General features: G+C 41.4%; 1 protein-coding gene across 1 annotated transcript in view; it reads right to left on the bottom strand.

Annotated features, from left to right (window-relative positions):
* Positions 1-1,052: 1,052 nt before the first annotated feature.
* The window catches only part of mtss1lb (MTSS I-BAR domain containing 2b), a 69,322-nt gene continuing 46,672 nt past the window's right edge, over positions 1,053-23,702 (bottom strand). The window contains exons 4-14 of the mRNA XM_053447111.1: positions 22,021-22,105; positions 21,090-21,181; positions 19,873-19,947; positions 17,037-17,194; positions 16,428-16,535; positions 16,174-16,271; positions 14,223-14,511; positions 13,961-14,035; positions 11,019-11,201; positions 9,909-10,074; positions 1,053-9,229 (exon numbers count right to left, since the gene is read on the bottom strand). Of these exons, the coding sequence (XP_053303086.1) occupies positions 8,352-9,229; positions 9,909-10,074; positions 11,019-11,201; positions 13,961-14,035; positions 14,223-14,511; positions 16,174-16,271; positions 16,428-16,535; positions 17,037-17,194; positions 19,873-19,947; positions 21,090-21,181; positions 22,021-22,105 (2,207 nt within the window). The 3' untranslated portion in view covers positions 1,053-8,351. The remainder of the gene's footprint in view (positions 9,230-9,908; positions 10,075-11,018; positions 11,202-13,960; positions 14,036-14,222; positions 14,512-16,173; positions 16,272-16,427; positions 16,536-17,036; positions 17,195-19,872; positions 19,948-21,089; positions 21,182-22,020; positions 22,106-23,702) is intronic.

Raw genomic sequence — 23,702 nt, forward strand, 5'->3', positions numbered from 1 at the left:
ACTCCTTCTTGTACACCTCAGGTGTCTCACATATCTGCATGAAAATGGCCCATCTGTACACATCACTTCTCCACACGCCTCAGACAGGGGTAAGTAAAGGGTCTTGGGTGCCCCCTGCCAGCACACAAAAGAACACATCTCGTTTCCCCATGACTTTCCTCACATCCTAGGTGGAGACCATACACTGTAATTTCCACCAAGGTGTGAACAGGACCTAGTTTTCTCGGCTCTCAGCAGCCTGATCATTTTCTTTACAGTCTATTAATTCCAAAAACAAACTTAACCGTTTATAGTTAATACATTAAAGCTTTTAATGTTTTTTTCATCTTTTGAAGTTGAACTTTAGCCCAATACTTTTCTAAACTCTTTTCCTGAGTTATTAACTCTGCGGGAGGCTATGTTTGTTTATCTGTTAGCCGGCTTATACCATGAATCCACATTGAAGGATGTGGTATGAGTCAGGAGAGAACCCATTAAAGGCTGGTGCAGATCTGGTTCAGGGGGTGTATCCATGATTTTCCTTTAACGTTGTGAGATAGTGTTTTTCAAAATGTTCAGAAATTTCTCAGAGAATAAGTCATGGATTTAGATTTTTTTAAATCAAGCCTGTTCAGGGGCCTGGTGTTAGTTAGTTTGTGCAATTTGGTGCTGATCAAAACAAAATTCAGGATCTAGTGACTTTAAATGTGGTTTCATAAAGGGAATATGGAGCGTTGGCAGAGGTATTCCCTCTACAAGTACATCCTTGTAGTTATTTTAGTGAAGCAATAGAACCACCATATTAATTTCTGGATATACAAGTGATTTGTTGTGTATATTTGGTGATCGTCACTGACACAGATTAAAAATATTTTTGGTTAGTGCCATAAAATTATTGTAATTTGTTTAATGTGTATTTTCTGATTAATCTAAATATAGTCTGTGATGAAATGACAGTCACCTTGTTTTATGTAATGTCTTCCTCACAAAACCTTACAGTTGTAGGTTAGTCCAGGACATGCACCATCTTTCTAAATGATATACATAATTATGACCCACTGCACACAGCGGCACACAGTTTAAGTACAACTTTTATTAATACTGGAATCATCACAGTGCGTTTTGTTACATTAGCAGTGATTAAAATTAACAACAAAAAAAGACAGAAAAGATAAAACCTCAACATCAGCAACTGAAAGGCCAAAAAACCTCAGAAATTAATTCACAATAAATTAAAGAAGAAGAGCAGAAGACGTGAGAGGGGGAAAAGAGATAAAGACAAGACCACAGTTCCTGCAGGGCTACTCAGGAGGGACGAGAAGTGCAGAAGACTCGGTCACAATGATGTCGTTTGAACAGAACAGACCCGTAGAAATAACTCAACGGCTCAGTTGCGAAGCGATTTCTCTGTAGAGTGCAGAAGGAGGTTTGTAGAGGAAGAGAGAGAGCGAGCGAGCGAGAGACTACTAGCAAGAACTGGAGCACTGACAGAAAGACATTCAGTTTAGGTACAGCGGCCGTGGAACCAGGAGGCCACTCCCCTCTGCATGGTTGTATGACAGGAAGTTACACTGCGTTACAGCATGACCCCCTCTAGAGATCTTCAGTGGACTGTCATGTTACTTCCAAGAATCTACCTTAGTCATGTGTGTCTGTGTGTGTGTCTTTGTGTGTAGTGGATTAGATAGTGGGAACGATTGACAGATTGTGTGTAGGAGGTGGGGGGAGGAACAGCAGGGTTCTGAACCACATGCAACACAAAACAGTGTACACACACACACACACACTCAATATAACCTGGGCAGATGGCTAAAGGAGTGGGTTATACATACAGGTCTGATCGTAAATACATAACTTTCATATCAAAAGAAAATATTTATCCAAATAATTTCAAACAGTTAAGAATTCTCAGTGCATTCGAATGTACACATCACAATCACACCAAATTTCTATTGGGAAGTTCATGCTGTGTGCACAAGTCTGTCTATTTCCCATAAATCTGAGTAACTATTGAACTCATCTGAATGCCTCGATTGTTGTCAAAATTAATGAGTGGGTCGGCCACTGCTGATTGTTTTATGGTCATTGACCATCAACAGGCAGCCCAACTCCTGCCTACTTTACTTTTAATCCCATTATGTCACATCTGAAAATAACAAAATGACACATTGTCGATTCCTGCGACTCAAATCTTCCTCGGCCTCTACATTTCTAACAGTGGTTTGAGGATAGCATATTAATGAAACAGTAAATTTAGTTTTTAGTAGCTTGCCAATAATGTTATGGAAGATATGGATCTGGAAAGATGAGATCTTCATCTTAGACATTGATGAAGAATCATGATGTCAAATAGTTTGTTGCCCCACTTTATTAAAAGCTCTCACTGCTTCAGAGCTCATCTTTCCAAGCCCTGCATCTATTCAGGCACCAGATTTTAGCTTTAAGTTGGCCAGAACTTATTCATCTATATTCCACAAATGTATGACATCTATTTATTAAAACGGGGCAGTTCAAAAAATGAAGTACTGACCGGGTATCCCCAAAAGCAGGCGAGACAGCAGCCGAATCAGAAATATAGCAAAATGACTAAGAAGCTCACCCTCAGATTGTTTGCAATGGTAATGTGGGTGAAATATCCCTCCTCGCATTGAACTACTACTCACATTTGCATCTTGCAGGTTTTCTGTTAACAGCTCACCAAGAAACCATCAAAGTAATATAAACAGCCTGTGAGAGTGAGCCAAAAGGATATCTCTGAAAAAGCTTGATCAAAATTAATTAAAATGTAATCTAGTGCTGTGATGGAGACATCCAGCTGCTCGCTTTAAAAGCCAGCTCACGTTACTGGTACAGGAGGTAGAAGTTTGCCCTGGCTGACACTCCTTTGAACAGCTCACTCTGGACCCATAATGATACCACCCGTTAGCCATTACCACACACACACACACACACACATGTGGAGTACTGCACACCGACATACACAGACATGGAGAGAGGGGGAGGAAGAGGAGTCAGGGGGAGGCAGAGAGAGAGAGAGAGAGGAACAGAGCTGAACTCTTATCCAGTGTGAGGAAAATAAAGACTTCATCAGAATATTTTTTCATTGGCTTTCATGGGCTGAGAGGCACAGAGACAGAGTAAAGCAATCCAGACTCTATGAGAAGCAATGTGTTGTGATTTGTCAGCTAGATGGCCTCCCTGTGAGTATCGATCTGTCGAGGTTAAGGGGAGTTTTAAGAACGGAAAGAGAAACAGAAAAAAGAGTAAAAAGATGAACGGGATCCGGGTTTTGAAAATCCAGATTTCTTTTGCTTTTGGTTCAAGATGTGTGTACTGAAAGGCAAACTCAAGACTTAATTGGCAGTTTTCATACAGGCTTTGCAGACAATGTTGCTGTTGAGTATTTATGTCTCAGACCAGCTTCGTTTCCACCATCTCAAACAATGGATCAAAGTTTTCATCAAATGTTGAAAGGAGTAGATCAGAATTTTGTTTTTCTTAGGATGCACCCAATGGGTGTCATGGGGGTGTGGGTGTGGTGTCTGTGTGTGTTTCCTCTGGGTGCTTCTGCTTCCCCCCACACTAGAGACTCTAAACTGATCGTAGGAATTAATGTCTGAATGAAGTTATAATCTGGCTGTATGTTGACCCTGCAATGCAATGGTGACCTGTCCAGGGTGTACTGGGAATGGCTCCCCCTACAATCCTAAAAGGATAAGTGGTGTAGATATTGGATGGATGCCCAGAATGAAAGCCCATAACACAGTTTTTGTGTGAATTTCACTTGAAAAACACATTGACGCATGTAATTGTGTCAATGTGTATTTCTACAGAATGTTTTCACTGTAGCTCTGCTTTGCTGACTTCAACCCACAGACACGACAACTCATAAAAAATAGGCATATTGACACTTGTGTAGCAGAGCAGTTATTTCAGCTTGTTCAGACAGTTAGTTCAGTACACAGTTAATACAGCATGTTAAAAAAAGAAATTATTGATTAGTTGGATGACTTGTGCTGTTATTTGGGCGATTTAAAGGAAAATAGCAGTGTTGTAGCTAACACTCGTCTCACACTCATCCCATAGCCAGTCATCCTGTGTGCAGTTACAATGTTTTCAGAAGCCTTATCCTGAGTTGTGTCCATTGTCTGTAAATGAGCTGCGTGTCTGATCTGCAGGGTGTTATAACCCTTTACTAAACCAGTAACTTACTGTAGACAAGTGGCAGTGAGTTAAATTGTGTCACGTTGAACTAGAATATATATACACATAGCACAGACACATACAGACAAGTGGAATCGGCTCTAGCAGCGTCCTTGGATAGTTTTCAAATGTCCAAATCATATATTTAGAGCCGTGCAGTATGGAATAGCTTGTAGATGGGGGAACACCACGTATCCTTGAGTGGCCAAAACAGTGATACTTTCCTTTAACACGCCCACACTGGAACATCATGGTGAATGTACGTACATGCACACTATTATTGTGTTGCTTCCCTGCCCTTCAAACAGGAAGTTCAGTTCATTCAGTTGTACACGAACAAAATTCTAACATTGCAACATTTCACACAGCTTGTAGTACATTCAGCATATGTACGTATATTTGTGTACAATGTGTCCTCTGAAACAAACACGTCAGTGGAACATTTTCATACCTTTAACTTTTCTATTTTAGGGAGGGGGGGTTGAAGTTGGAGCCCTCTGCTCTCCCCTTCCACCCTCTCACCCAGTCTGATTCACCTGATACAACACGCATCATCAGCATGTGACAGGACACATACAGTGATACCCCCCCAGACAAAAACAATAAAACATCCCCTTGCTGAAGCATAGAAAGAAAGAAAAGTGCTTGCAGAGTGTGAAAATGTTTGAAACTTGCAAACATCCTCCTCTCTGTATCTTTATATTAATTCAACCTAATTTTATTTTTAAAACAGTGGCACACATTTCTAAAACAGTGCTCTATTCAGCAAAATATAATAAATAAGTGGACAAAAGGAGCGCTGATGTCACTGGTTATGTTCAAGTCACTGCTAAAAGCACGTACAGACATGTTGATGAAGAATTCAACTAGCCTACAGTTCAACAGCCAAACAAAGACAAACTCGCTCTCGACCCACACACCCCACATCCATATGTAACACAGCTTAGTAGTTTGTGTTACACCTGGAGTTTTTTTTCTTCTTTTTTTTACATTAATTAAAAGTAAGACTTAATATTCAAACAGTAGCCTACTGCAGGATGAAAAACTAAATTGTCCATGTAATATTTCCTAACAAACGTTTATACCAAATCTGTGCGCCTGATTCTCGGGTACAAGTATCAGCATATACAGTACACACGTATGAACAGGCAGTGAAATGCTCGTTCCACACATCTTTTCCTCTCTCTGTCAGCTTCACGAGTGTAACTCCGGCTTCTTTGTCATCAGTAAACGCATTATCACCTCTTCTTAATGTCCACAAATGATCCTTTCATTCTGCCGTGCCCTGAGCCCGACTGGGTTATCTGCAATGAGCTGGACTGAAATGCACTGGGGTAGCCTGGTAGATTTAATTAGCTAAGACAGCAATGTTGTGCTCACTTAACAATCAATAGGCTAAAAGAACTTGATCAATGGAGCTACATTCATTTTCTGTGACTTAATGTATGTTTCAATCGTTAACTGAACTGATATTGGTCCATGAATGTACCATGAAAAATGTATTCAATGACTTGTTAAACATTACATTACCAGAACAGTAGTAAGTAAAATTACTTTTAAAGACCGCAACGAGCTGGCGACTTCACAGAGCCGGAAGCAAAGCTACCTGTTGCTAACCGACAGCTCAGAAACACTATGTATCATGTGGTCAGAAGACGGTGAAGTTCCTATGTCATTTAATAAAGGGAGAATTTTTTGACCGAAGTGAATCTGGGGCTAAAGGTTGTTGCTCAGCCATGTTCAAGGCTTAACTTTGCCTCCCCACTATGCAAGATTACAGTATTTAAGACCATAATTGCAGATAAGCCAATGTGCTGATATGTATTTATACATAAATATGAGATAAATTTGTAATATGGGGTTTGACCATGGGAAAAACAATCCCACTGTGTTCAATTTAAAAAGTCTGAATACAGAGCTCAGAATACATACATGCCACTCAAATGTTTGTCCAATCATAATCTCCATGTAATTTGAATCTCAGGTCTACTGTCGTTGGTTCAAAAGTCAGTGGAGCCCAATTTCAAATAAACCTATTCTGTAATATTCTGCCTGGTGATGGTTTGGGATTTTTTCGCCCAGGTATTTGAGATTTGATATTCCTGCCTTCACGCAGGAGGTTAAATTAACTGAATCTGTTGTGCTTGCAGTATCAAAACATAGCATTTTTAAAAATCCACAGTGATGAGTCTGAGAAAATATCCAAGTTACTGTAAGATCTCCTGGTAGAATATATATAGATTTAGAAAAGAGAATGTGTCGATGAAACAGAGAAACAAGACCTTTGTCTCTGGGCAGAGAAAGAGCTGTTTTTAACTTGATTCTTTTAATGTTATGAGCATCAAAAATAAAATTGCCTTCACCTTGATTGTTAGGGAGGAGACAGAAATGTCAGTTATGTGAACCTGGACAAAATTTTACCAAAACAATCTGCATGGCTAATGAGAACATGTCTGTTCGTCATGAGGTTTGTCACCAACCATCTGAAGCTAATTTCCAAAAGTAGCCTGACCTCTCTATGCAGAGATGTTATAAAGGATTGTGTGCTCAGTCTCATCCACATCATAAAAACCCTCAGCACTATTCAAGAATCCACAGCTTGCGATGGCTTGTAGACCCCTGAAGGGCCCTGACCTCCAGTCCATTTTTAAATAAATATTTAGCTTTTACTTCCTTATCCCATCTCTCATTTGACCAATCATTCCACTCCAATTACAAGTCTTCTTCACTTCCTCTTTCTTCCTCTCCTTTCACAAATTAAATAATTTCCTCAGGACACAGTCTTATTGACAACCTTCTCTCTCACGCTCGTGCTCCCTAACAGTGTATGGCTACAGCGACACCTAGTGGCTATAGTACATACTCTACACTACCACCTACCGTTTCAAAGTGCTTACAGTTTTCCTTTTTTTTCTCAACATTTTTTGTGATCAGCTTCCTCCCCCAAACAGACACAGGGACAGAGAGAAAAAAAAGAAGGCCAAACCTGGCTTGGCATGAATTCACAGTCGATGTGTAATTTAGCATTCCTGATGATTGCCTGAATGTTACAAAGGAGAATCCACAATACTCCCATCAATCCTTTTTTTTTTTCGAAACAAGAAAATAAAACACATTTATTGCTCCATTTCTGATTTAACATTTCTCTCTGGTTCTAGAAAATATATATGAATATATCTATACGCCTGGATTACTTCTCCTAACGTCTCGTACAGTGGCAACAAGGTAAATGACGTTACGATATAAACAAGAAATTACACGCACGACAAACAGGAGAAAAGCCCTGCCCTCATTGGGTAACCAGCTGTCCTGCAGCAGAGCTTTACCCACCCCCCTCGCGCACGCACACACATTCATCAACATGCGCACGCAACCATCTTTCACATTTGCCCAAACACATACACATGAATGCACACACACTATACAGAGAGAGAGAGAGAGAGAGCAAGAGAGAGGGGAAGGGGCACTAGCACGGTTCAATGCCAACAGTATTTTTTGGGGGGATGAACCAGAGGAGCCCTCTGGTTTGTTAGCTCCCCGTGCTAGTACCAAAGCTTCAGTTCACTTGGCTTATAAGTACAGTGTGTTGTTGCTGAGAAAGCCAGTTCAAATCCAGCCGGTCACATGGAACCCTGATCTCCCCTCCCACTTCTCCCTTTCGTCCCCAATGGCCCCTCGTTCAGTCATCAGTCTTTCATCTGGGAATATATGGTCGGGTTAGTTAAAGAAGAGGGTGGGGAAAAGTGTAGGTTGGCAAACAGAACAGAACCCAGTCTTTCGCGCTTTCCTCGCCTCATTATTTTTATACCTGTCTTTCCTGCGAGTCTGTCCGTCCCTGGGTGAGGGTGTAGAGAAGACAAACATGCGTCCAACACACACTAGTTATAGTGGCCTGCTAGGAGCCTGTCAATATTCAGTATTTAACTTTGAATTGTCAGCATGAATTAACATTAACAATGTTATTATCATTGTAATATTATATATCATTTACTCTAATGATGTTTTAAAACTTGTTTTTTGTGTATGTTTTCATTCATCTTCTTTTATATTATAGCTTTCCCTACATGGTTAAGTTTTTTGTGAATGTACTAGGCGGTTGAATTGCACCACACCAACACCTGACTCCCTATTGGCTGACAAGTATCATCTTCTTCCTGCATCTCCCCGAATCACAAGATGCGAGGTGCAGAGCGGTCATTGGACACGGTCTTGCGAAGGCGGACTCCTCTCCTGATAGTGGTCAACATATCACCGGACCCTTCTGCCTCCTCTATCCCTGTCTGAGCATCGGTGGAGCCAGTTGGTGGCAGGCCTGGGTCATCCGGAAGAGTGGCGAAAGGGAATTGCCCCTCGCCAAGGGCGTGTGCACTGGCTACCAACTCGCCGATCTTCTCTACTAGACTATGCCGATTTGCCGCGATCATCTGATCCTCCTCTGATCCGGCCCCTGAGCCTGTCCCCATTACAAGACCCCCATGCTGTTGGGCATAGACCTCTAATGCTGCCCCTGATCCCCAGGCAGTGTTAGGTAGGCTGAGGCGCTTGGGTGACGCCTTCACATAATCAAGCGCACCCTGTGCGTCCTCCACTCCAGCATAGAACACACACTCCTCACTGCCTACACGCACAGGTACACCACCCGAATGTCCTCCAGCTGCATACGCACCACCCCCTGCCCCAGGTGAATGTGAGTCTCCGGGAACCGTGGGGGTCTTGACAGGCACAATGGGTGGTCGGATCGGGATGGGACCAGCATTGGACAATGTGCGCCTAACACCTGGTTTAGTAGATGGGGTTCGTCGAATGGTCGCAGTGCCGGGAGTCCCTGCTCCGCCTCCAGCAGCTCCACCAGATTGTCCTGATATCCCATGAACATGCACACCACTGGGTAGGCCGGCTGTACTGGCTGGCCTCTTGGTCTGGATCATGCGCCGGTAGTTCTGGGCGATATTAGAGTGACGAGGAATTGTGGAGGACTTGTCGAACTCTGTCTGTCCATCTGGGCCTTCAGTATCACCATTCACTGAGTAGCAGTCATAGTCTGAACCTAATGCAAAGGAAGAAAGACAAGGTAGACGAAGAGATGATGAATTTTTGAAAAGTGAGAAGAAAATTGGATTCATAGGAGAAAAGAGGAAAAATTATTTTGTGAGATCACAGAATTGGATTATTACAGCAAAAGACACATTAAATCAAATAAGCCATAAGTCTGGCATCAAGGAAATTGTCAGATAACAATCTCATATACTCTATTGCTGCTTGGATAATTAAAAACCTAATTCCTTTTGGGGGATGTTGATTACATCAAACTCTAAAGACACTGGGAAAAATGAATTGGTACAAACAGTTCTGATCTGATGTTGAGCGTGACAAGGGATTTGGGAGAACAATTTACCAATTGAGTCTGAGTTTTCTTTTCAGGTGCAAACTGAATATACGAGTGGTCTGACCCTGTCATAAAAGTGGTGTAAAATGATTAATGTTCGTATGAACTGACCATTAATAAGAGCTCAAATATGTTTTTACATGAGGCCTAATATTCCGTTGTAAATCCGGGTAAATCCGGATTAATTTAAATATAATTTAGCCCATCACAAGTAGAATTTTCTGAGATTGTACACAGACAATAGAAAACATGATGGAAGCAGCCAGGAGAAATATATACAAATCTGGGCTGAAATGGATAAAAAGCTGAGTGGAGCATATTGCAGAGTTGAGAGGTTCACCTTGTGAGGGGATGGTGTCCTCAGAGCAGGATGGGGTTGTGGTCTCTGTGCTGTATCCACTGGAGTACAGCAGCGAGTCTCTGCTGTTCTTCTGCTGCTCCATACTCAGTCCTCTGGTCAGCACCATGGCCAGGTCACTGGCTGCTGGGGAAACCTCCTCTCCATGCTGACCAAATGCAGAGAGGCCACATGGACAGATGTTTACAGTAATAGCTAAACTCTTTTCTTAATGCAGACATTTTGTTGATTAAATGTGAATTATGTTTTATTAACTTCCATTCTCTGCATAACACACTGAGCAACAGGAGTGAATGTGCTTATTATTAAGTCCAAGACAATATTAAAACACAAAAAATAATAACAGTATACTAGCCTGACTAATCTACTTCATATGGATAGAGACCACTTGTTTTGGAAGAAAGTGTTTCTACATGTTGTATAGTCTGTATAGTCATAATATTGCATTATCATACATTTTATTACAATGGTGTGAGATTGTAAAAGTGTGAAAGTTAATTGTTGTGTATTGCTCCATAAATGAAATCATAGCTCCACTGACAAAATACATCTCCTCCATATTGATTATCTACTGTCTCGTCTTCAAAATAAAACAAAGTATTAAAAAAGAAAGACAAATGTCTGTGTGCACCTCTTCTCATTAAGGAGATGTTTTAGAGATTCTCATTGTAGATCCAAATGTTTTAAATAACCTTTTTTAGTTTACAAGTACTTTTTATGTTAAGACACATAACTGTGCTGAACAGTGTATGTTATGGTTAGTTAGTATTTTACTGCTTAATCTTATAACTCAATATCGTGCTTGCATGTGTGTGATGGGTTCATCTTAACACAGGCAAGTGGAATCAAACTTTAAACATTAGAAAAAAGTGAATTAAAAGTAATTTTTTTAGATGTACTGATGTGGTGTGTTGATTTAAAGCACTATCCCATGCCTTAGATACTGCCAAATAAAGATCACTGTCACAGTTGATTCACAGGTCTATTATACCCATTTTAAATGGATTGCTGTACTGCAAATATCCCTCAACATATTAGCCGAACATATTATTCTGCATCTTCCACCTGCTTGTCCGCATCACGTGTCATTACCTTGGCAGCAATATTAGCAGGAGTGATCCTGGCTCTCTGGCCGTCATCGGGGTGTGATGTCCCGGCGTACCCCTGGGAGCCTGGTGATGCTTCGCTCTCCCTCAGTCTATCGAGGGGCTCCTTTCTCCTCTGGACTGCTGCTGCAGCCACGGGCTGCTCATACTGACCTGCTTTGGACCAATCCTGAGGAGGTGAGTGGAATTAATAAGCAGGAAGTGGCAGGTAGGATTAGCATATAGAGACTTTGTCCCCTATCCAGCAGTTTGAAGCCCTTCATCTGAGTGCAGAGAGAGGGGGCCTTCACAGGTGGGTGCTTGGAGGAGTTTATGTGCGTGCGTGTAGAGGGGTAAGTGTGTGTGTGTGTGTGTGTGTGTGGGCAGGGGCCTTTTTGAGCATGTGCTGAAGTTGATGAGTTTGATTGGTCAGCTCTCCACATCCTGCTAAGTTTTCGTCAATCCCCGGTCGGTTAGATTGCAAAACCAGTGAGTGAGACAGGGGAGGCCAAAAAAAAGCATGCACACACAGCAGATGGGTGAGAATACTAGCAAAGCAAAGCAATGAAAATGTAAAGAAAATACACCAAACATGTTAAACATAATGTTTGACAGAAAACAGGAGAAAAAAGGTGCAACTGAAGAGATGGAAGCGAATGGAGAACAAACCTTCCAAATAGGAACCTTTGATGTGGGAGAGGAGGAGCTGGATCCGGGGGGGCAGTTATAGGGTGGGGACGCAGGAACGGGGAGAATGACAGAGAGAGGCCTGGTGGAGCCAGAGTGAGAGAGAGTGGGGCGGAAGGTTGCGAAGGACGAGCCAAACTGCGGGACGAGAGACATAGTCGTATCATCAGAGAGAGAAAATATGGACGTGGACGTGGACTAGGAGAAGAAGAGAGTGAGAGCGGCAGCCAGCTGTGGTGGGAGAACCCCTGGGCCGAACACATGAAAAAGAAAGACATCAACAACGACACATACACACACTCAGTGTGAATGAGGAGAGTAGGAAAAGATCAGCTGTAGGTTTGAGAACAGAAAACATTATTCACTGCTGTCCAGGCATCAAAATGACTCTATGTCCAAACTAAGTGTAATTATTAGTCTGTAAGAACTACATCGGTGAATTCTAGGAAAACTACATACCACAGCTTGAATGTGCATATTAAAAAGATGATGGGATGTGTTTAAGAAGCCCCATGCATGCATTAAAAACTCTTATGGTTTTGATTTGACCATTAGCTCTTCAGAGCAGTAATTCTGCATCATTGTAGGACAGAAAATGGCTATTTGACTATAAATAGTTTATTTTTGATGACCTAGTAATGGGCTCTTTACTGCTCCCTGAGGCTGGAGCAGAGACCACCTGCAACTTCAATTGGCAGGAGCTGTGGTTAAAGTGAGTGTTTATTTCGCCATTAGCCACAATACACAGAAATCTAAACACAAATGGACTCACCACAATCAGGGGTGAATATTTTCACCCAGTCTATATCATGCAGGATGGCTCTACCACGTCATGTTGCTGCACTGTTAACACAGTGTTGTTTGATGTGGATATAGAGGAATTACACACTTGTAACATGGAGAGAATTTGGGATTTCACAGGTAATCCGACAATTTTGGGCCACATAATCCATCTTGACAATGGGTATCACTTGAAGAAGAGTTGGACGCAGGGCTAACTGCCACCAGAAGGCTGATAAGGGTGATAATCCACTGAGGGAAGGAATTTGTATGTGCAAGCTGCTGGGGATGAAAGATGCTGCTTACAATCGAACATGAATATTTACTAGGCTCCATAAGCATCATTGTATCGTGTTTGTTTTCTGCAAACAGATGTGCATACTGCAGAGAATGCATAATGAAAAGCAAAGACCGGAAGCTCTTGAACATGAATAGAAGGAACCTGTTTTTTTAGGTTAAAAAATCTCAATTGGTGAGAAGGACCAGCAAATGACTGTAAATCTTATAAAAAAATGTGATTAACACTCCACTGCACCATTTCTACTACAGCAGTGACACACCACCGTACAAAACACGAGCAGGTGAAGAAAATGCTGTCTTCATGCACAGGACAATGACATTTTTCATAAACTTCGACTGCAAACAAGCAACCCTCTATGTGTCTGATTCCTGACTTGAAATATTCTTATTTTGGAAAGCACAGACAGACATTTATTCAACACCTCACGCACAAGTTGCATTATTACAAATGTTTCTCTTGTGGATGGTGTTGAATTAGTTTATGCCTAAAATACCATCTCTGCAAATTTAGCCCCTAGAGAGCAAAGGCTACCTGTTCTGTTGAAGGTTTTCTCTACCACCTGATGTAAAAATCTCCATTAGACTTTGCTTTGGTAAATGTAATTCATAAATTGTTGATCATAAATTAAATTATATCAACAAAATGTTCACAATTACTTTAACTTTTACTGACAAACAGTTTTGCCACGAGAAAACAGTTTTTGCAAAAGTGAAAATTCAAAAAAATGAAAAACTAAACAAGACCTAAGCCAAGGATGTTTGTTGGTTTGTTGTCAGTAAGATAACACTAAAACATGAAAACCAATTTCCACAAAATGTACTAGAGGAGAACCCTTAAAAAATGTTTAATCCCTTTCTTTAACATTGCAAGACGCGTTTTTTTTGACAATTTTACTTATTTACCAGGGAATCAATCATGGATCTTGGTGAAAAAAATCTGGCATATCTAAGGAAGTGTGTATGAGTGTGTGCATTTGTGCAGCTGGATTGGATTTAAGGGGACTGTTGGGCCTTGGCAGAGGTATGTGCTCAATGAGAGTCATCCTAATTATATCTTCAAGCTATTTTAATGGATCATTTGATAAGGGAAAATGTTCCTGTTCCCTTCAACTCATGCCACACACAGCAATTTGTAGTGTACTGGTTGGCTACATCATATGCAGTATGAATACCAGTACTCACAGTTGTGGGGGAGCTGCATTCACTGACTGATTGGCAGGTTTCTGAGGCCTCGGATGATGCTGAGCTGGACGACTTCTACATTAGGAACATGGATAGAAAAACATCTTGTTAACTGATTTAGACGTACATAGCAATAATTGATATGTTCATGTGGACACTGCGTGTGCATGAGTAAAATCCATATTTTTTTCCAAGATAAATAACTCTGGTTGATTTCCAATCCCAAACATTTGGTATATATACGTGTCTAAGGCATATGTACCTGGCTCGTGATGTCAGAGGGCATGGGTGACGGGGGCTTGGAGTAGATATTAGCATCCTGGGACACAAACCCCGAGTCGTGGGAGGAGACGCTGCTGAGGCGGTGTGCCGCGATGCCCCCCGGCGGCAGAGGCTGGTGCGGCAGGTTGCTGCGGTACCGATAGGAGGAGGAGGAGGAGGAGGTGGGTGAGTGCGGTTGGGAGCCTCCACCACCACCACCTCCGCCAATACCACAACTACCGCCTCCTCCTGACGAACGGGAGGCACTACTGTGGGCGCTGTTGACGCTGCTGTGGGGGTGAAGGGTGCAGAGGAGGAGGAGGAGGACGGATTGTTGAAGGGGGGTGAGGAGGGTGAAGAAGGGATGAAGGTGACGTCAATGTGGAGTAAGGACAGTGTTTAGGGAGAGAGAGCAGGTTTGCGGAAAAGTGATTTAGAAAGAAGGAAATGTGTAAGATGTGAAGGGCGGGTGATGGTAGGTGGATGGTAGGAGGATGGTGTGGTTGGTTTCAGGTGATGGATGGAAGTTTCAGGAACAGTCCACAGCAAGTTGTTAGTGACACACCAGTCACAGTTAAAAAGCAAAGACCCCCAAAAAAGAGAGGGAAGCAGGACAACCAAACACCCGGCAGGAGAGAAAGAGGGCAAATCACCAGTTCACACACAAACAGAAAAACAGTGAGACGAGTACAGAGTGTGGTTGAGGTGAGGGGAAGGGGGGGGGGAGAAAGGGGTGGGGGTAGACAGAGAGTGTGTAAGCTTATGAGGATCCAGGGCACTCACACAAATACACACTACACAATACAGGATAAAGGCTGTGAACTTGCATGCAACTGCTACAACATGCAAATACTGACAGAGACTGATTCACTCATACGCTGAATGAGATTTATTTCAGATAAACAACCACAGACATCTGTTTCTTCAGATTACTGTATTCTTCTTGTAGTGTTATTTATCACGGGGGTGCAATACTTTTGCAAGCGTAACTGGACAGTTGTGTAACTGTATCTCAGTTCACAGGCGATTGCAGATCTCAAATCATGTGTAATAAGACAGCCAGTTTGTAACTGTCTGTATTAACAGCAGAATATTAAGGGCCCTAACTTACAGCTGCACAACGGTATAATGCTAGTTTCACATCTGAGCCTCATGGGTGTGTTGATCTCAAATATAATTAGGACAGATGCATTGTTCGTACACTACAAGTTTGATGCAGTAAAACATTTGATTGATAGTATTTCACTGTTATTTATACTTGCACAGGGACCAGCAGATTTAATAACTAAAGTACTAACACATTTTTTTATTAACCAATCTTGACAATAAATACAGGTATTTAAATATATCTCTATATTTGCAGAGTTCTCTCTTACTACCTAGTTATTTCATCCTAATAATAGCAGTCCACCAAAGTGCAAGTTCACATGACTTTTACAAGGTATGGGAGAAGGCACCCTGATTGGTTTATGGCATGTTGCACCCAAAACACCGCCATGATTATTTAGTAGACTACAAATGTGCCTGGCCCTATGCTCTTGTTTTAGTATTAAACTAACAGAGGTGGATTAGAACACGTCCTCAATGCACTTACTTTATGAGCCTTACACCATGAGCCATTAATACCTATAAACATTTTTATGATTTGTATGTGAAGAGCTCAAAACACATGCAAATCTGGAAACATTCTTTTTTAACACATTTACAAATCTGATTACACACACATGGACTGAATGATTATACTACGCTGAGGATGACAGGACAAACAGTAATGATGGATTGACACACACAGAGGGACTGACAGTCATAATGAAACATAAACATCAGGGAAGGCTCCTCTTTCTGATCCTCAGTTTATACTGATGCACAGTTAAATACACTGAAGTGCAGCTGTGAGCTCTGGTTATGTATGTGCGTACTCTGCATGTGTATTTGTATTTGTGTGTGAGTACCTGCACATGCTGCTCTTGCGTGAGCCAGAGCTGCTTGGAGATGAGGGAGGGGTCTGATAGGACCAGCTGTAATCTGACCCCTTCAGATCCTTAATCACCTGAGAGAGACACAGACACAGGGAGTTAAAGAGAGTTTGTTCAGCTTGTTTCTTTACATGTCTTCTGCATGTCGTGTGTGTGTGTGTGTGTGTGTGTGTGTGTGTGTGTGTGTGTGTGTGTGTGTGTGTGTGTGTGTGTGTGTGTGTGTGTTTCACCTGTTCACTAGCAGGGGGCAGTTTATGAGGATCTGTTGTCAGCACAGTGAGGTCATCAATGATGGCCTGGAGGTGAGTGATCTCCCCCAGCATGGCGATCTCTCCGTTCTACAAAACAAGATAGAAACAATCAGTCATATATCCTGCTGAGGTCCCTTGGAATCAGACTCAAAGAAGTTAGAGTCAGATTCTTTCAGTCCAGTAAAATATAATCAATGGATTGGACTCTTCAGCACATCCCAGCATGGTCTGAAGAAGATGGCTCAAGTATATTTATAGTTCACGTGCATTTTAGCTTGTTTAACACTAAGTAAAAAGGTCACAGCACCAGCTTATAAATGTGATACTGTCGCATATCTTGTCAATATGTTAAACCCACTTAAATTGCAGTATTTTGTCTCCCAGACAAGAAAACACCTTGTTTACTTGATGTATTTCAGCATCATACGACGGTCACTACTTGGGTTACTTTGGACACACCCACATGTCAATCAGAGGCTCTGCAAACACAGGAGACTAGGACACTGCACAGCAGATCAGAACATGCTCCTTATCTCCTCCCCTTCCTCCACTCGACCTCTACCCTGACTCCTCTTTCCATTCCCTCACCACGACTGGTTGCAGGAAGCCAATGAAGGTGCAGAAGCGACCCCTCTCCTCCACCAGGGCGCGGCGCACCGCCTGCTTCTCTGTCTCCTCCATCAACAGGCACAGGTCGGTGACATCCTGCATGGCACTGTCCACCTGAGGCTGCAGGTCTACTCGCCCTGGGAGAGGAGACAGGGGGGTCAGGGAGGAGATGATGTTAGACAGGTATGAAGGGTAAAAGTGGGGTTTTCTTCGAAGAGGGTGGATGATGTAGGAAAGAAAGATAGAAGGATAGATCATATGAGTGAAAGTGACTCTTGGTATAAAAGGTAAGAAACATGAATTTGGCTACATGGGCTCTCTCTCTCTTCACCTGCCTCTGTTTTCCATCAAACCACTAGCATACACAATGAAAACACATTGTTTGATGTTTTGGCTGTGTACTTGTTTTATTTTCTATGTGGAGTTTATTCTGTGTGTGCACCACATTTCTCTTATGTCCATGTCATTAATTAAGACTGACAGCAGCCATCTGCTTAATGTTGAGCATATTATGTGTAGGACTCATGGAAGTCATATCAGAGAGGTATTTGTCACTGCTATATGGTTTTGTCCAATAGCTTGATGCCCTAAGTTTATATTGTATTTATATAGACATAATATGATACATTCTGTTATATAAAATATAAAAAGTTCCCTATGGCAAAGGCTCTAAACCTAGACTACCTATTTTTGACACAGGGGGGCAGCACAATCAAGCTGCTAGGATACTTGTATATATATGTGTACACTATATATACAAGTTCTATGAGAGTGAAACTTTTTCGTATTTATCACAGTTTCCACTTTTTTGGAGAGATGCTCTATATAGTCAAATAACATTTTGACCTAAATGTGCAGGTTAATTACAGAACATGACACAGTACAGAGCCAAAACAACAGATACATATACACGGTGTGGACAATCTCAATCCTATCTACTGTTAACAGGAATAACACACTAAATCGAATGAATGGAAAGCAAGACATATAACTCTATGTCGTCTTACAGCATGCAGAAAAGTCTGCAGACGTCTGCAGTAACAGGGATAGAATGAAAGAGAAAATACAAGAGATGACAGTAGAATGAAAGTTTGAGCTGTGACTCATAGTAGCCGCTACAGAAGACATGCAGGAGTCAATACCGAAAAATGACATCATGCATTGACCAAGTGAAACTTCTACTTATATAACTATACAGAACTGGAAAAGCTATATTTGAACCAGTCACATGGAGACAACATTAAATCAGATGCAGTGAGGACTAAAACTGATTTTAACTGAATAGATGAAGGAATCAGATGATCTGCAAAATGGTCCCATCTCTGAAGAGTCACTAAATGTTTTCAGGTAAAACTCATACACTAATAGACTTTCGACACCTGCATGGTTACCTGATCTTGAGGCTCTGTCTTTTTGTGGGGCACTGACATAAAATCTAGCTTTGAACCGTTCCATAATTTAGGTTTCTATTGTATGTATATGGCCCTTCTTTGAGATCCGGTATATCTTTGAGCTTCATTCTTGTCACATTTGTCTTAACAACCTATTACGCTGGTCATCTATTATGTGTTGTATCTAATACTTGGAACAATTTGAATAGGTGGGGTAAATGTGGGGTTTAAGACTGATTTGTTCGGCCCCTGGTGGAATAATACAACCCTGGTTACAAACCTTTCTGTTTTGATCTTAAGACAAGATTAAAAAAAAATTCTAGACCGTAGAACAATTCTCTAATATGCACAGAAAGCTTTTCATGACCATTTGGAACAATCATATCACAATTTCAGTATCAACCATGAAGTGATAATCTGAATAAAGTGAGCTAAGTTGGGTCTCCACTACATTCAGCATGTCCCTGAATGGTAATGGGAAGGAGGAGAATGTGGGTAAGAAAGGAGGTGATGCAAAAGAGCTGCAGCGAGCAACAGGCTGATACTTACCCTGGATCTCTATTACCACAGGGAGGGAGAGACAGTCGAGAGGGGGGGGGCAGCAAAAAGGAAGCAAAATAAGAGAAAGAAAGAGGGAACAGAGAGAAGGGAGATAGCAAAACTCATTGTTAAGGTTAGTACAAAGGAGCCATCACAAGACAGCCACAGTGCCACAGGTTAGAGCAACTTAATACTGCTGCAACCAAAAACTCCATCCAGAAATAATAATAATAACAAATACAATAATAACAATAACAACACCGAGCGTCAGCACTCACAGAGCTAACAAGCATAGCAGCAGAGTACACTGTTTTCTCTCACTGTCAGGACAAATGTATGATATGGATCATATTTAATTTATCACTATTTTACATAACATGTACTCAGCTAAAGTCATACAGATGTAATTAACAAAAGACAGGATGTCTTTCTAAAGTAAGGGACATTTTGATATTTTGCATTGATGCATTCATCTGCCTGGCAACTGAATGGAATCTATTCCAGAGAGAAGTGTTTCAGGACGAATGAGAAAAAAGACCTGTAATGCCTTTAAGTGCCACTAGATGACAACATTAACCCTACAATTATTTTTTAACTCAACTGTTCTAAGTCTATGGTGTTTGACCTCAGTGTTTGACTCAAGCTGCTTCACTTGTGTGTTCACATTTAAAGTGACCACTGTATTTTGAGTGTGTTTTGTGTTTTGCAGTGGTTTTATCAGGACCCCCACTCACATACACACTATAAATCAATATCATAATCTGTCAGATCATAATAAACTGTAACTGTGGTCAAAAGAGGCCTCCTTTTAGTCTGACCTTGTTTCTATTCAATCCAATGTGACATGAGCCTGAGCTGGACTGTAAAAGACTGCTGACTGTTACCTTTACGAGCCTTCTTCTGTAATTTCATGGTGTCAGATGACTTCTTCTTGATCTCGTGGCGTGACCTCTTGTACTCTTGAAACAGGATGAAGAGAGATGTTTCAGTAACAGGAATGTAAAACCCTCTTTTTTCTGATCAAAATAGAAATGCCTCCAGAAGCTGTGCAACCTCGAGGACGCTGGTAAAGACCTTACTGTGTTTGGAGGCACTGAACATCATCTTTGTTTTGTACGAGCTGTTAGTGCAGCGGGTGTGAAATCAATACGATTAACATGAAAGCATGAGGAACGCTATTATATATATAGAACCGAGCGTAACACTGTCTCATCACCAAACCTGTTTACAACTACTATAAAGTACATACTAATATAAAATCAACCAGCAAATCACAAACTGCGAAGGAACTGATATATATATTCTTATGATATATTAATGCTCATGGTAACATGTATGGCTCAGGATGTGACAGAGCGGATTTTCCTCATTTCCCCTGATCTAAATCAAAGACTGTTCTCCATGAGGCAGTTCATTACAGAATATTGATCAAACATGGATCTGGTGAGAAGAGGTGTTACAGTTTTCCCGTTGAAAAAGTCCCACAAGTAAAACAGGGAAGTGTACCATAGGTAAGATTTCAGTTTTTAGCTATTGAGCCTTTTCAAGGAAGTAATTGAATCATCTCTACTGATAACTCTTCAAACTTTTGTTGATATTAATATAACTGGATCTGGATTTTACTTAGTAGTGTTGGTGTGGGAGCATGTTCAACAAAAGTCCTTTGTTTATTTTAATATAGTGCTTTATTTTTGGTTTGAAGGAGGAATGCTCTCAATTCGTTATTTTAGCTCTGCAACACTAGCTCCTCAGAAACTGTTTCTATACTGATGTGCAACAGCAGCATACAACATTTTGTTTGGATTATATTTTATGTTAGCATAACGACAATATGTTCCTAATTTTGAATATTTGGATAAGTTGCATCATTCATTGATGCTGACACCTATTGGCAAAATGTTGACAGAAAATATATTTTACACTGCACAACATCCAGACATGCAGTACACTTTGTAGTGATCCTAGCCGTTAATAAGTGCAGAGCTTCAATCATTCAAATACTAGATATGTTGGACATAAAAAAAAGAAGACATATTTACTGTTACAGTTGTACAGACAGATCATTTATAGGGGACAAGGTGGAGCTGTGATGTGTTTGCACCTTTTGCATGATCCTTATCCAGCTGGTTGGCTGTTTTCTTCCAGTCCTCAATCTTGTCCTGGAGAGGAGTGATGAGACTCTCCATCAAAGCACTGTAGGAGAGACAGAGATTTAAGATGGTGATAAATAAATTAACATTTCAGTCCCAGGGTGAATTTTTCCATGGCTTGCTGTCTTGACTATACAGACGTCGACTCATTGCGTACAATTGAGACCCCCACATTCCCCCCAGCGGGCCCCACTGAAAATGAGAGGCTGTGGTATATTTATGGAGCGAGATCATTATATAAATTTCCTCCACGTGTCGTTCCACTTCATGAATTTAGAATCTGGAACACTGCCTCCCTCCTTTTCCAAACATTCATACAAATGAATACTCTAACAGAAAATGTAATACTAATGGGGCTGACACACAACAGCTTTGAGATGGCTTCAAAAGAGACCCCTGCCGTTGTCATGGCCATAGATCATCCTCATCGTCACCATCAATGTAATAGCTTCCGTGGTGGAAAAATTAAATAGTGAATATGGAGAATGAGAGAAGAAACAACAACAGTCTCTTGGTGAGGTTTCCAGAGCGAGCTGTGCTGCGTTCCAATGGCTGAATTCATATACAGGGATTTAAATATGTACAGACTGAGGAATGTTCCTGATGGAGTCCACACAGCTGACAAGACAAACCCACCTAACATTTATCCCTTCATAATAACCATAAAAAAACAGGTCAGCTTCAGATGGAAGCACACAACAGGTCTAGCACTTTTACGACTCCTGGAATTGGCGACATGACAGGAAGCAAAAGTAGGAAGGTGAGATGACACAAACACTGATGAAGGAAAGGAAATGAAATGGAAGAAAGGAGGAACAAGGAAGGAAGGAAGGAAGGAAGGAAGGAAGGAAGGAAGGAAGGAAGGAAGGACGTGTATCTTACTTGGTGAACTGGCGAAGTTTGGCCTCGATGCTGCGATGCCTCATGCACATCCTGGTCAGAGCTGAACCAATATCTCTGGTTGCCCCTGGAAACACAAAACAGCCAGGTTCATGTGATGAAATGCACACACACACCAAGAGTGTCTCATTGCACATTAACCACAAAAAGGCCCTTTTTGTTTGACAGAAACCACCAAAAGCTGTTATCAGTATTTACATTTCAGCTATTAGTGCTCTGTGTAAAGTAAATGCTGCTAAAAGCATTGTATCCTTCAACAGATGAACCACTACACGAGGCTTTTCTTATCCTTTTTACACCCGGCCAATATTTACACAAGACCCCGATCTGACTTTCGTAGACACGACACACAGTCACAGCTTTGTCCAAATAAAGAAGTATCTCATGAGAGCGTGTTTGTGGGAGAGCCGAGTGCTCGGGAACCGAGATTCGAGAGCTGCTAACCTGCAACTGTAAACACAGTCTATTTTAAGGCCGAGTAGATCCATGTGGAAAAGCTGACCCCGGAGCTGGAGTCACTTTAAGTGATGGCAGACAGAGCTAACTTCCAAACAAGGTGCTCCGAGCTGCTGCTGCTGCTGCTATACAGGTGGAAACCAGCAATAAAATGATACTGTGGTTTCATCTTCATAGTATGCACTTTCAAGTTTATGAGCAGGGGTATGGCTTACACAGTACGAGGTGCCTAGAGAATTCCTTAATCACTGCTGCCACTGAAATGTACACACTGGAAAATTCAGATTAAACAGGAGCCAAATGGGATTTCCTCGAGAGACACTGTTTATCATGAGAGCTTACACAGGCTTACACGCTAAAATGCAGGGAGTGCAGAGAGAGGAAGGGCATTATTCCAAAATGTGTTATGCACCAGATTAATATTTTCAGCTACAACTGAAAACTCCTGTGTCAGACCAAAAACAGTGGGGGGTGGAAACTTCTCCAAAACCATTTAAACAACAAATTCAGAAACATGTAACCACGTTATTGAGGAAAGGGAGCAGCAACACTTGATGATAATTAATTACATTTTTTTATTAAATTGAAACATTTAAATTGTAATTAGAGCTAAGGTTGGTAATCTTGGAATAGCCAACAGTATCATGACTGCTGTTATGAAACAATGCCTGGCCTCATGCGGCCAGAGTATGTAGGGAGTTCCTGGAACATTGTGTATCGGTGTATGCAACGCTGCTAAGCACAGGAGCTCCCTGATGTCCTGACCCAGTTCTGGGAGGAGATCCCCCAGGACACCATCCAACGACTCATTAGGACCAAGCCTAGACGTTGTTGGGAATGGATACAGGCACGCAGGGGCCATAAACAATACTGAGTCACTTCATGAGTTAACATATAATTAATATTAGTGATGATAGTGTCAGATCGATCAAACTGGCATAAAAGGTTGATATTTGTTTTTAGGAACCAAATATCACGACAAAGTTTAGTTTGAATGACCATCAGGAGCGTTTGTGATAACTTTGGTTTCGCAGCATTTCTGGTACCGACTTCAGACCAACTTGTGTGTTGGCATTGTTTAACAGCACTGCTTCACAGTGTAACAGCATAGCTTCACTTCACAGAGATGCTTATGTGAACATTGTAAGAATGGCCAGAAGTACCTGTGGTGGCATGACAGCTGAATATCTAAATAACTATAGATTTAC

This window comes from Pleuronectes platessa, chromosome 1, assembly GCF_947347685.1.
Source record: "Pleuronectes platessa chromosome 1, fPlePla1.1, whole genome shotgun sequence".
Taxonomy (NCBI): Eukaryota; Metazoa; Chordata; class Actinopteri; order Pleuronectiformes; family Pleuronectidae; genus Pleuronectes; species Pleuronectes platessa.